This window comes from Gopherus flavomarginatus, chromosome 6 (genome assembly GCF_025201925.1).
Source record: "Gopherus flavomarginatus isolate rGopFla2 chromosome 6, rGopFla2.mat.asm, whole genome shotgun sequence".
In the NCBI taxonomy this organism is placed as follows: Eukaryota; Metazoa; Chordata; order Testudines; family Testudinidae; genus Gopherus; species Gopherus flavomarginatus.
The window spans coordinates 90,330,516-90,344,263 of NC_066622.1; the positions used below are offsets into that span (position 1 = coordinate 90,330,516).

At 39.2% G+C, this 13,748-nt stretch overlaps 1 protein-coding gene across 16 annotated transcripts in view; it reads right to left on the bottom strand.

Moving 5' to 3' along the window:
• Positions 1-13,748, bottom strand: part of ANK3 (ankyrin 3) — a 437,823-nt gene that overhangs the window by 163,110 nt on the left and 260,965 nt on the right. For all 16 annotated transcript variants that reach the window (XM_050958262.1, XM_050958273.1, XM_050958270.1 and 13 more), the window contains one exon: positions 6,175-6,273. In XM_050958262.1, the coding sequence (XP_050814219.1) occupies positions 6,175-6,273 (99 nt within the window). The remainder of the gene's footprint in view (positions 1-6,174; positions 6,274-13,748) is intronic.

A 13,748-nucleotide genomic window follows, 5' to 3' on the forward strand; every position in this document is an offset into this window, starting at 1 on the left:
TCAGTGTTCCTGGAGAACTGTACTGTGTGTTTATGAAATTTCTGGTATTTTTCTTTGTAGGGTTTCTAATGGTCTGATATTTTCTCTAGTAGCCTCACTTCTCTTCAGCCACAAACCTCCTCAATCACTTAAACATTTCTGCCAGAGAGAAGGAAATATATTCTTTTTAAATGAGTAATATGCAATTGTGACTGTATTCTACATTCTCTCTCCTTCATGAAATATTTGCACGAATGGGTCATGCCAGGAATTCAACTAATATATTAAGCTACAGATCACCTGAAACAATCTTGACCATCCTTTTCCATTCAAACACACAACCTCCAATACTGGGTATATTGTTATACAAAAGAAGACGATGACTGAAGTCTTTGTTGCCCAACATACTTCTATGGCTGTACCGAATATAGAACATTACCAAAGGGTAGCTCCTGGGAAAAAGTAAAGTTACTGTAAAGATGACAGAGATGCATTGAGTTGCAATGTAGTAGGGGGTAGTAGGGAAAGCATTATATCCATAAAATTAGATGTTATTCAGCCTGGGAACTAGGCAGGCATGTTGCTTCTGAACTGGTATTTCCTTCCACCCACGATATATTCCTCTTATCTCCTCTTCTCTTTTTATATTTTCCCAATCTACCTCTATTCTGTGCCTCTCTTATCTCTTCCATTTTTGTCAAATATTTAAATATTATTTTCATAAATTATTTAATATATTATCTTCAGTCTACTGCTCCCCTCTGCAGAGCCATGCATTTTTCAGACCATGCTAGTTCTTGTCTAGATGAGTCAGCATCTCCAGATGCAAAACGCTCTCTCAGTTACTAACTGCCAGAAATTGGGCCACCGGTGAAATGAGGAGTGTTTCAAGCAGCCTGGCACGATCAGGAGAAGCTAAACAAATCCTGCTAATTCCTTTCTTTTTAAGCGTATTGAGGGTGTACTGGGAACAGGCAAATTGCACTGGTTAAGCCAAAAATGAAAAATGGGCTCAAACTTCACCCAATTTGGTAGCTCTTTGAAGGTGTGTCTTTACTGCACAGTTAAGCTGGTGACTGGCACCGGGGTAAGCCTAGCCTGGGTGTGACTGTTCCCATAGCAAAGCCTTACCTATGTTACTATGTCCTCACTGTTTCTGCATTGCTGTGCGTCTGGGGCATATCCCATAGCTCTTTGTGCTGGGGTGTTTTTGGATTCTATCCCTAGTAACTGGGTCCTTTGGGGGGAATTGTGGAAAGGCACCGGAGGACTATAAGCACTCAAATAATATTTGCCTGCATCCTCACTGCAAAGTAGGTGGACTCCAGCATGAACTAAACCCGTCCCATAATCTCAGCTGGATAATGTAGCCCAACCCCTGCTTCTAAACCCAACTCAGAGGTTTTTCTGTGTGCTAATACAGGGGTTAGGGCCAAAACCCAGGTAAGAGCCCAGGTTAGCTGTGCAGTGTAGACATACTCTGAGACTCAGGAGTGGTTAGGAACAGGAAAAAGGAAAGGGGCAGAGGAAGTTACTATCACACCCCTGGTTGTTAGTTAACTAAATAAATGACCCTAAAAATCTGTCAGTTATTGCTGAAATACAACATGGTACTAGAAGAGAAAGGCATGGGGCACAGGAGAATCTAGGAAAACAACCACCAGGTTTCAAGTGTTTTATGAAAATGATGCTAGCTACAACAAGGAAGAAGGGTCAGATTAAAGTGGCTGCTGACTAGCATGTGTGACCTCAAAGTGTTAATCTCTCACCATCTTAAAAGTTATGGGGATAGCTGATGAACCCTGGAAAAGGTTTAAACAGCTATTTGAACTGTATTTGAAAGTTAAAGAGGCTATTAAAATAAAAGACGAACAGACACAAAAAAGCACTGTTTTTGACACCGACTGGTATAGATGCACTGGATATACATACAATGCATTTCATTCTAAGAATCAGGAGAAGGGTGAGGAAGAAAGCTCTAAAGAAGGGATGAAAAAGTTGGAGAATCACTGTATTCCTAGAAAAAATGTTACTTATGAAAGTTATATTTTCCAGAGAAGATGAAACAAGAGAGACTGCCACCAAATTAAAATTAAAAACCCAGTCTTGTGACTATGGAATATTAAAAGATGCTCTCATTCAAGCCCAACTCATTTGAGGGTTCAACAATAAAAAGGTGTGAGAAAAGCTACTCAGATGTGTGGATCTGGTGCTTAAAGAAGGCAAGAGTCAGTCATATGCCAAGGAGTGGAATAAAGAGAAATGTAAATAAAAGCCATGGACAGATGCACAGAACAAACGACTAAGTAATCATTTGTTTAGTAAAAATAGATATACAGAAAAGATATGTCCAGTATTTGGGCAAATGTGGAAACTAGTAAGTCCAACTGCTTTGCAAAAATGTGCAGACAAAACAGGAAAATGTCTGGCGTAAGGCTGGAATGTGCAGCTTCCTCAACAGAAGGGGGGAAATTGTTCATAAGCACAGTAAAGAAAGACATTACAAAGGCAAAAGAATGGCTAATAAAAGTAATCAGATGGAGAATGGTTCATAGGAAAGGGGTATCCCCTGGTACACAATACAGTTACCAGACTATGAAGAAAAGATTGTTGTACTTGCCATACAAAGAGAGACCAGAGGAAGAGCTGCCAAATATGACAGTAGATGGCATTATTCACGGAACAGAGGACTTGACAAGCTCAGTTCACTCCTCAGTAATTATACAATAAAAAGGGAACGCACTCAAATTTTGAGAATGACTCCGAAGCTGAAAACTAGAGTTAAGAGAAAACATTTCCACTTGCTCACAAGGAATGAAATATTTGCTGAGATTTCGGGAACCAATTTCTTCAGCATATTAGATGCATTTTGGACACAGAAAGCTCCAAGACTTGCACTCACAATCAATGCATCATTTGGCACCTTTCTTGCAATTGCCTTTGACAGTATGTTCAGCACTGGAAATATTTCACTGCACGCAGGAAGGTGTTGGAGGAGAGAAAATCTACCCTGATTGCATAACAGTCTGGGGCAGAATCACTTATGAGTGTCAGTGATGATTATAGTGACTACTGGAAACTTCAAGAAGTAACCTTAAATTAAACAAGGCCAAGTGTCAATTTCAAATAAACCAGTACTTAGGGAAGGAAATTGACCATAAAAGGTATTGTCCTGGGTGATGATTCTAAGGAACCTACAGAGACCTGAAGATACAAAACGGAATTCAGAGACTGCAAGCTATGCTGACCCATTAGTAAATTCGTAGTCATCTATGTGTTCATCTCTTCCATGAGAAAATACTTTCATAAAGACACAGAATGGTCTGGATGGCAGAGCATGGAAGAGAATCTGAGGCTATGTAGTGACTTCAAAACCAGTTCTGCAATTTTTGACCTACTGAAAGAGATCAACTTCTCACAAATACTTCAGAAGCAGGGCAGGGAGCTAGACTGCTACAGCACTAAGGGAATGAGTAGCTGCTTGCAGTATAAGCTACTAAAACTATGGCAGAGAAAATAAAAGTGATTAAAAAAAATATACATGTGGCTATACAAAAATTAATGATTTTCTCAATGGTCATAGCTTCAGAGGAAAAAAAAGCATTAACTACTGGCTGCAATGCACAAGAAAATATCTCCACGTGATTATTTTTGAGTACAAAAGTATATGACGTGACTCTGGAATTCCAACAAGGAGGGCACCTCGTAATTGTTGATATGCTGTCAAGAGCATATGTTCCACTTGTTGACACACAAGCAGAAGGCATGGAACAAGCAGTATCAGTACATGTGAACATGATAAAATCATCCTGTGCCTTATAGACTGCTAAGGATAAAACACTGCAAACCATAACACAAACTAAAGGTAATTGATGAAGAAATCACACTTCCCACCTGCATTTTCCTAAGCACTCATAGAAGTTTCAAAAAATAATTTCCACAGTGACGAGAAGAAATATTGGAAAGATACATGATGGGCACTTTGCTGTGATGAAGCAAAAAGGAAGTGCTGGAGAAGTAGTATTTTAGCCATAGTTGAACAGTGAGTAACTGTAAGTACTGAGATGCCTACAGTTAGGAAAGAACTTACAATATCAAATGAACAATCCGCAGTTCTACGGGATAAAGTACGAAGGAATTTGTTTGCCCTCGAAAAACGTGACCATCTGATCATACAGTGGTGACCTTTGAGGACATCACACTTACAATTATGACTAGATACAGTAAATCTATGTTTGCATGTCATGAATCCAAGGACTGTGACAATGGACTACAGCTCAAGAAAAGGGAATTGTAGGACATTGGTAAAACATGAATTTCAACATATGACATGTGACTCGTCACAAAAAGCTAACAAATAAACAGAATGTGGAGACTGTATAAAGAATAACTTGCTCAAAACAGTAATCATTGCAAGTAAAAATCCATATTTAGTACCCCACACCTAAAAAGCTGCTATGTGAGAAATTACCAGCAAAACTTCTATATAACTGATGTACACACATATTCAATTACCAGGCATGAGATATAACCAAAGGATGATAAATAATTCCTGTGATCTGGGCGAAGAGATTAGATAAAACAGATACACAATTATAACAGAGACACATAACATTTACCACAGTTACAAAAAAAAAAAACCCAACAACTAAGACTCTGGTAGAATATGATGAGATGGACATGAACCAGAACAAGCTATACCAATTAAAGAAATATCACCTCATTCATATTCACTGATCAGAGAAAGTGGAAACATTTTACAAAGAAACAACAAACATCTGCTAACAGTAACTGAAAATGCAACTGAGAAAGAAAACAAACATATAGAAAAGAATACTGAAGTGAGAGCAGATATCCAAGAAGAACAAAAACATAATGAATTGATCCTGTTTCTGAATATGTGACAGAATGAACAGTCAGCTAAAGACATGAATGTGCCTAAACACACTTTGCAGTAGATATGGAAGACTGTTAAAAAATACAAAAACTAATTGAAAGCTGTTGATACTGTAATAACTATACAAAAGATGTTCTTAAGTTAAACCACTGTACTGGTTTGAATTTTTTCAGTGAGGAATCAGAGGAATGGTGGACAAGGAAGAGTACAGTTTTCAAACATCTTGCAGGTCACGCTGTTGCCACACTTCCTGTTCACTCTCAGAGATCCTCTCTCATACACATAAACAAGCAACTGCAGAGAGTGAGGCAGAGAACACAGCCAGGCAAGACTGCAGCAGCATCAGTTCTAAGTTTACTCTGTAAATTACTTCTTGCTAGTTGAATAAATACATTACCCAAGCACCTGCCTCAATCAATTTTTAAATACAATGATTATCACTGGATCGCTGTTCAGTGGTATATACCTAAATGCTCTGATGTCCTAGATCAGTCTATATCCTTGGTGGACAGGTGTCTACCTCGCGAAAACTACTGCCACTTCTGGCACCCTTGCTGGCAATTTCAGCAAAACAGCTAAACTCTGAATGGGACATGAAGACAAACTACTCTATCTATGAGGTAGCCCCTCCAGGGCAGAGGTGAGACAAATGGACAATACTGTGTCTGCACTTTACATGTTCGATAAAAGAAAAATTCCATGCTTCAGGGATGTTAATCTAGCACATTCACCCATGGGGATAAGGGGAGATTTCTATGTAAAGTGTGGGGAGAAGACTTCTATAACCCCCAACAAAGATTTTTGCAGGCAACAGAAGAGATCTGAGAAGTCTCCCTCAAGAGTTCTGCGAGCACAGGGAGAAGCTATGCCATTGCAGTTATGTGGGGTGGGAAAGTTACAGGAGATGGGGTTCCTCCACCACTCAAATTCTGGGGTGCATCTATAAACTGAATAGAACACGACACTTTCAGAGTTCACTCATTGGTAGGTGTAATTATTCATGCCTCCAAATGATCCACCTAGAAGTAGCCTTCATGAGATACCAGAGATAAGACAGGCATTGCTCTGCCCGCATGGAAGTTAGCTCTGAGCTTTAATGTAACAAGGTGTTCAGAATATTATTTGAATGAGAGGTAAAACACTAGTGCCCACTTGCAATGATTGTATAAAAACTAAAGATAATTCTGTACTCTCAAAGTTTGCCAAGTAAGTGAATGTTTTCGTTTGTTTGCAAACATGCATGCCAAAAGGATAAACCTGTAAATAATATCATCCAGATCATTCACATTTAATCTTACCCTTGTTTTGGCATCGATTTTAGCTCCTCGATCAAGTAAGAGTTTGACCATATTAGCATTTCCTCTCTTCGATGCAACATGTAATGGAGTGATATCATTCTGTAGGAGATAAAGCATATAAAGTAAACTTTCAGATGATTCTCCTTTATTACCTCAGCATTGCAATTCATTCACAGAATGAACTAAGAGTACTTTACAACCACTGCTGAGACAAATAAAGCTTTGTTTCCCTAGGAGGTTAGAAGACTAGAAAGACTATGTATTCATCTACACAGGTGAACCACTGTACTAAAGACCCATACTCCACAAAGCTTTTTCTGAGCTTCACTTGGCAAAAAAATGATCATAAGACAAAACAGATTCCTAGCAATCTGTCCTATTTCAAAAGCAACAATGTGCTCGTAAACATTCATTACTGAGCATTACCTGTAAATTCTACAGACATCTAGGGTTCGACAAGGTACAACCCCATAGCAGTCACCTCTAACCAACCTGCTCTGGTAAATACTGTGATAGTTACACTTCACGTCAGACTGTAAAGTAAATATTTGTATGCATTTTAATTTTTGTTTCTGAATCATGTTTAGCAGAACAATAGTGTGCCACTTTGCTACGCATTGAGGACAATTATATAACACATTCACAGACACTTTTAAACTACATGCAGCTCAGATGTTTCTTTGTGTTTTGGTGGGTTCTCTATATCACAGTCTAGGAAGTCCACATAGTGTGTATATTCAATCAGTTATAGGGCTATGATTTTGTCATGGAAACTGTTAATAAATTTCATGGCAGAGGTGTGAGGAAAAATGATAAGTTAGGGAAAGGGAGGAGGTGGGAGTGGGTAGGAGTCAGACAGCAAGCCTGCCCCACACTCAACCTGCAGCAGCAGCTCCACCTCGCAGCTTCCTGCTCCAGGTGTGAAATGGCCCATGTAGTCAGAGTGCCAATCACATTGGGGCACCCCCTTCTCTCCATAGACAGAGACTGGGCCAGGTCACAAACACCTGGAGTAGGGACTGGAGCCCAGACCCCCTATGGGGTCATGGACTTTATTTAAACTCCCAATTACTGTGAACACTGATCTCTGTGCCACAATCATAGCCTTAATCATATACACTCAAGTGAACATAAAGAGATTTAATTTGAGAATGTAGCCTCAATAGTAAGATGAATATAATTTTAAAGAATATGATCATCTCTGTTCTGGGGATAACAGCAACAGCTGGCTGTATAAAACCAACTTCCTGATGACTGAGCAAGAACAGTTAAGTTGTACTGAGAGCATCTGTCCCATGGCTTTATATACCAGAGATGCACTCAGTGCATTGAAGAGCTACGGTATGGTAGATTTGCACAACCCAGCCAATAGACTGCTCAGTATGTGTTTTCTCAAAATAGCAGGTGAGTGGAATGACTAGAACACCAGCACAAAAACCAATATTTACAGAATGTGACAAGCTAACTTGTACTTGATTAGTATGTTGAGCTCCTACAACAGCACGCTATGCCTTTGACTTACCTAATGCTTCACTGTTAACCTATACCTTGGCTATTTTGTACCGGAACGATCACATTAACATTAGCACACAGCTAAATTACATTGCTGTACAGTATTATAGATCATTAGAGCATCAAGTCAATTAACCTGCCAGGGCAGAATACAGCTCCCAAGAAAAGAATGTCTCAGATGTTAAATCAATAGTACACTTTGCCTTAGCCTGAAGGCCTAAAAGTAAGCATATATAGCACAATGCCAAGGAAATCAATATCTATATTTAAATCAGCTAATTATTATAAGATGCACCCAAACTCAAAAGAATTATTCTGTTATTTATTGGTGATATATAGTGCCATAGACGTACATGGTGCTTTATAAAACAGACAAAGATTGAGTCTCTGTCTCAGTAAGTTTAGAATATAAGAGCCTGAGTCTGCAAACACTTAGTACTGGGACTAATCCTTATTGCTGGGCATAGTCTCATTGGGCTGAGTCCTCAGATGTGCTGGGACAGTGCTTGGAGTTCATGAAATGGAGAAGGCAAAGGTATGCTTCCTGTTCATCCCCCCAGTCCTGGTTCAGCCACTGTAACTTAGAGCAGCCTCAAAACATTTCTAAATTGCACCAGATTTTAACAACCCTCTGAGGCCACTATGCCAGCAGGGATCACTGGAGTGCAGCATGCTCTGACATACTTCATCCAGCCCCCAGCATGCCCTCTATTTCAGCCAAGAATTTCCCCATGCTGAGGGAATCCTTAACTGCCCATTTAGGACAGCATTAAGTCTCCTTTGTGGTGCTGGATCAATACAAAGGGGAATTAGTGAGGTCAAGAATCTAATCCATTGGCTTCCATGGTACCATACCTGGTAGTAAGTGCTATGTTTGGTACTGCTGGAAGATTGGGCTCAGCGTTAAGATAAGATCACCCCAAGAAGAATATGGGACAGGGGGAGGGCGTGGGAGGGAAGAGTGAAGACTTAGATGATATAACTGTGTGATCACTTGTGAAGCTAATGAATGCAACTCAGGGTTACATTTTAAAATAATTAATTCCATTTATTTTGGAGCTGGGCGTTGAAGACAGTGGATATAATAATGGGTGAATATATCACAATAGCCAACCACTGGAGGGAACTGTTAGCCTTCAGGGGGGGAAAGCTGCCTGGCAGAGAGGACAGAGGAAATGAAAGTGTAGGAATCATTAAGATATTCTTCCTCCTTCCCTCCTCTTCCCAAAAGGAAAGATGTCAGTGAGGTGAGAGGGACATAAAAAAAGAGACCTTCATCTTCCAGTTAAAACTAGCACTTGAGTCTATCAGGCCTGAAGAGAAAATATCCTTCACCTGTCCAGTGAAAGTATAACCCAGGTAATGTGAGGCAATATAAAACCTTTCCCACCTGCTGTGATGAGTGTACTGCCAGGTCAAAAGAAGGAATCTCAATACCCTCCACCCAGTCCAAGTGCTGTTAGGACAGAACAATTGACTATACTCATAACATGATTGAACTGGAAGAGAAAACACCTTCTTTATGTATGTGTGAAGAAATCGGGAGAGTATATAAAAAGTCAGGAAAAAAAATAGAATTAAGGGTATGTAAAAGCAGCAAGAGTCCTGTGGTACCTTATAGACTAATAGATCTAACAGAGCATGAGCTTTCGTGGGTGCACCCATGAAAGCTCATGCTCCATTACATCTGTTAGTCTATAAGGTGCCACAGGACTCTTCGCTGCTTTTACAGATCCAGACTAACACAGCTACCCCTCTGATACTTGACAAAATTAAGGGTATGAATCTCATTTACCTCAAAGCCACTTAACACCATTCTGGGCAATGGCCTGTAGGTGAATGTAAATGTAACATGCCCAATTTAAGGCCTGATATAGTGCCAGAATAGTGAAAAACATATTTAGAGCCTGATTCTCAGATACACTACAAGAGAGTCTGGGGGATCTCTGTGAAAACAAAGGTAAAACAATAAATATACAATCTTTTCTCTTTATGGTAACTTATAACTATATTACCTGACAGAGAAGAAAATACTGCATTTATTTCTGATTCTGTTATCAATAAACCCATAGCAGAGCCCTTTGTATTGACAAAATGATCATGATTAACTCAAAAATAAAAGATTTTTTATAAACCACAGAGTCACATTGAGTCCAATCTTGCACCATCTTTGCCAAACTCCTATTAACTCAAATAGTGCAGGATCAGGTCTAAAATGCATATATGAGAGCTGTGACATAACAAAGGTTACTTTCACTCTGAAATATTTATACATATGTTCCATTTGTTTGCAATAATAGAAAAAGACCATGCTATTGGTCAAAAATGCATCTAGGTCAAATGCCTCAAATTCCTGACCAACAGCATAGAAGATTTTAAAAAGATGATATTGCACATCTGCACTCAAGATAGTGAGGTGAGCAAAACCTAAGGAAACTAAAAGGTCTACTGAAACACTCTAGCTTGTGAATGATCTAAGTTCAGTTCCTCTTTCCTGGGCTGGTTCAACTGGAGAAGCAACATGTGCACATCCCCTTTGAGAGTCATTCTCTAGTGACCTATTCAGCCAGTTCATAAACTGGATTAATGAATGCAGATTTGGCATTTATATTTAGCTTTCTTTAGCTAGGAGGCAGGTGTAGAGGATATGATGGGAGGTAAGTTAAAAAAAGGAGATGGATGAAGAGTCAGTGATTTCACCTAGGGGAAAAATTTAAAGCAGCTATATAATCTTTCCATTCAGAAATTAAAAGTGCCATTCTGCTATCTGAACTGTTTATTTGTGAGGGAGTAGGTGGATTCCAGGCTCTGCTATCTGTCAGTAGCCTTAGTCCTGATTCCTGAATAGTTTAGGATAATATGTTATTTAAGTCTATTTCAGGAACAGTTTAGGACCTGATCCAATGCTCATTGAAGTCAATGGAATGTCTCCAATTGACTTCAGCTAAGGACTGGGCCAGCAGTGAATAAATCCTGCCCAGCTGTGTCATGCTAGTGGCCTCTTCTCCCATCAATAAAATACATTCATGGCAGTTATGAACATGAATTGATGAGAGAATAAAGCTCAAGCAACGTTTTCAGTTATGGTTTCTAGTGACAATACATAATGAGGCAAGTGAAACCTGAGTTGTTTGTACTTGACACGAGAATCTGGAGATAAAAATAAAGCCTCATAACATGTGCAGCTTTGCTGTAGTTTATTAATGCTAAAACTCTGGTACCAGCAAACAGCACAGATAGCAAATGAAATGTCTGAATTCCTTAGTCAACTCACATCAGCTGCTATCTTATCTGTGGATTTTTAGTTGTTTGATCTTCTATAACTTTCTCTCTTTGTTTTTCAGATAGAATAGCAAATCAGGGAACTATTGAAGACATTTGCTTCAGCACAAAATCTAAAACTCCTTTTAAAATGTCCTAAAATAGTGCAGCTCTGCTCTAAAGTGCCTACTGCAGGGTGCCTTGCACCTTCCTCTGAAGCAAGTATTGCCAGAGGTAGGATACTGGGATTATATGAATGACAGGTCTGATTCATTATGGAAATTCCTAGTTCTCAGTGTGACACCATGTCTTATAAGAATATTTTACAGGATGTGACATACACATATCACAATCAGAAAATCAGATCACAATAAGCTAAACAGCTATAAAAGCATATAACATATACATGCCCCTTCTTATTTCTCTTAACAGCCTTTCCTTTGGTAACTTCATTAGCTCACGACTTGAAGTACTTTCTATAGGAATGCGGTTAGTCACTGCTCTATAACTTGAAGTATGAGATATTACATCCTTATGATTCTTCCTTCTATTTAAACCAATTGTGGATTCCCATTTATACCCCTTACAATTATCCCTTGTTTGTTTCAGACTGCAAGCCTTTTGGGGATGGGGCCGTACTTTCTTTTGTATTTGCACAACACATAGCATATTGTGGGTGATACCAGTAATAGGCTCATAGAAACATAGGGCTGGAAGGGACCTCAACAGGTCATCTAGTTCAGCCCCTTGCACTGGAGCAGGACCAAGTCAATCTAGACCCACCCATGACAAGTGTTTGATCCATCTATTCATAAAAATTTCCAATGATGGGGATTCCACAACCTACCTTGGTAACCTATTCCACTGCTTAATTATCCTTATAGTTACAAAGTTTTTTCCTAATATCTAACCTAAATCATCCTTGCAACAGATTAAGTAAATTACTTCTTGTCCTTTGGACATGGAGAGCAATTGATCACCATCCTCTTTATAACAGCTCTTAATATATTTTAAAATTGTTATCAGGTTCCCCCTCAATCTTCTTTTCCAAAGACTAAATATGCCCATTTTTATAAGAAAATATAAAAGATAAAAATATAATACTTCAGTAATATATTGTCGCTGTGAGTTCCAATGGTTGTTCATGCACTGTGTGGAAGAGAATTTCCCACAATCACCTTTAAATGCACCACTTTTTGACTGCATTTGGTGCTCCCACATTTTTGTATGTTCAGAAGAGGGAACTAAGATCACCCAGCTGCCCCTCTCTATATTATTCAGCTGGGTATCCAGAATTTTGAATTATAGACATTTATATATAAAACAGCCTAAACATTAAAGTATTCTGGGCCTATCAACTATTTGAATATAAATCCCAAAATTGTTAGCAGAAATGTTCCTGTTTGATCAGGATCAGGCCCCTGTTGACACATTCTGCCATTCTTTATGGTTCAAGCCAGAAGTCTAAGGTTACCCTTTATTGTTTCAAAGGAATAACACGAACGACTAAGTCAGTCAGCAAACGAGGAGCCAATTTCAAAACACCAGAAGCAAATTTAGTTAGTTTTATTTCAATATATTTCAAAAAACAAAATATTCCTTCTGGTTTCTGGTATCATTTGCATCCTGTAAAATCCCCTAACCAGCCCATCCAAACAGAACCCATGGCTTTGAAAATATATGGAGAAATGGATGCTGCAAGGAGGAAAGGTAAATATTTACGTCTTCTTTCTATCACACCAAAGATTTATATGTAGCTTTCTAACAAGAAGCAGATTGCTACAATGCTGGTGGGCTAGATGTTTCAAACACAGACCTGTGTAGGGGACAGTGTGGAGCTGCCCTGCCCCAGCAGGATCACAAGGATTGAGAGTGATTGTGCTGAGGCTCAGTCTCTCCTAGGGCTGCTTGGTGAATGTGGGCTCTGCACTATCCATTTGGATGGCACAGATTGCTCTCTCTGGCACACTTGCCATGGTCTATGGGCTGGTGTTCGAGGGGCAGGGCCATGGCTTCATGTCCTCTTGCCCCCTTCAGGGTGATTTGCTCCCCAGAGAAAGGACTGAGCAGCCCCTCCTCACAGAAACTACTGTTGTAATCAGTTCTTGTGCTTCCCCTTCTCCCACATTCTCATGCAAGAGTTGATCGCAGTCTGGTCATATACAGTCAATTTACATGGTATCAATCAGTTTATAAAATGACTTTGTTTGACTGGCTGGTTCCAAACACTTATACAGAAATTACTGCCCAAAGTATATATGTGAAGGGAGTATAAAGCCTCTTCAACCAGATCACTGCCTCATCACCACAATGTATGTACTTCAAAAACAAGATTTTACAAACTAGTGTTAGGTCAGCTTTGTGGACCCCAATGGGGTTTTTAAATGGCCTGTAACAAATACCTCCACCTCTGTGGTTTTAATTTTTTTTAGGGTTGTCAATTAATCACAGTTAACTCAAAGATCAAAACAATTTAAAACCTTATACCCTACAAGTCCAATCAGTTCTACTTCTTGTTCAACCAATCACTAAGAGAAACAAGTTTGTTTACATTTAAGGGAGATAATGTTGCCCACTTCTTATTTACGATGTTACATTAAAGTGAGAACAGGCATTTGCATGGCACTTTTCGTAGATGGCATTGCAAGATATTTACAGATATGCTAAATTTACATATGTCTCTTCAGGCTTTGGCCACCATTCATTCCAGAAGACATGCTTCCATGCTGATGCCGCTCGTTAAAAAAAACAATGTGTTAATTAAATTTGTGACTGAACTCCTTGGGAGAGAATTGTATGTC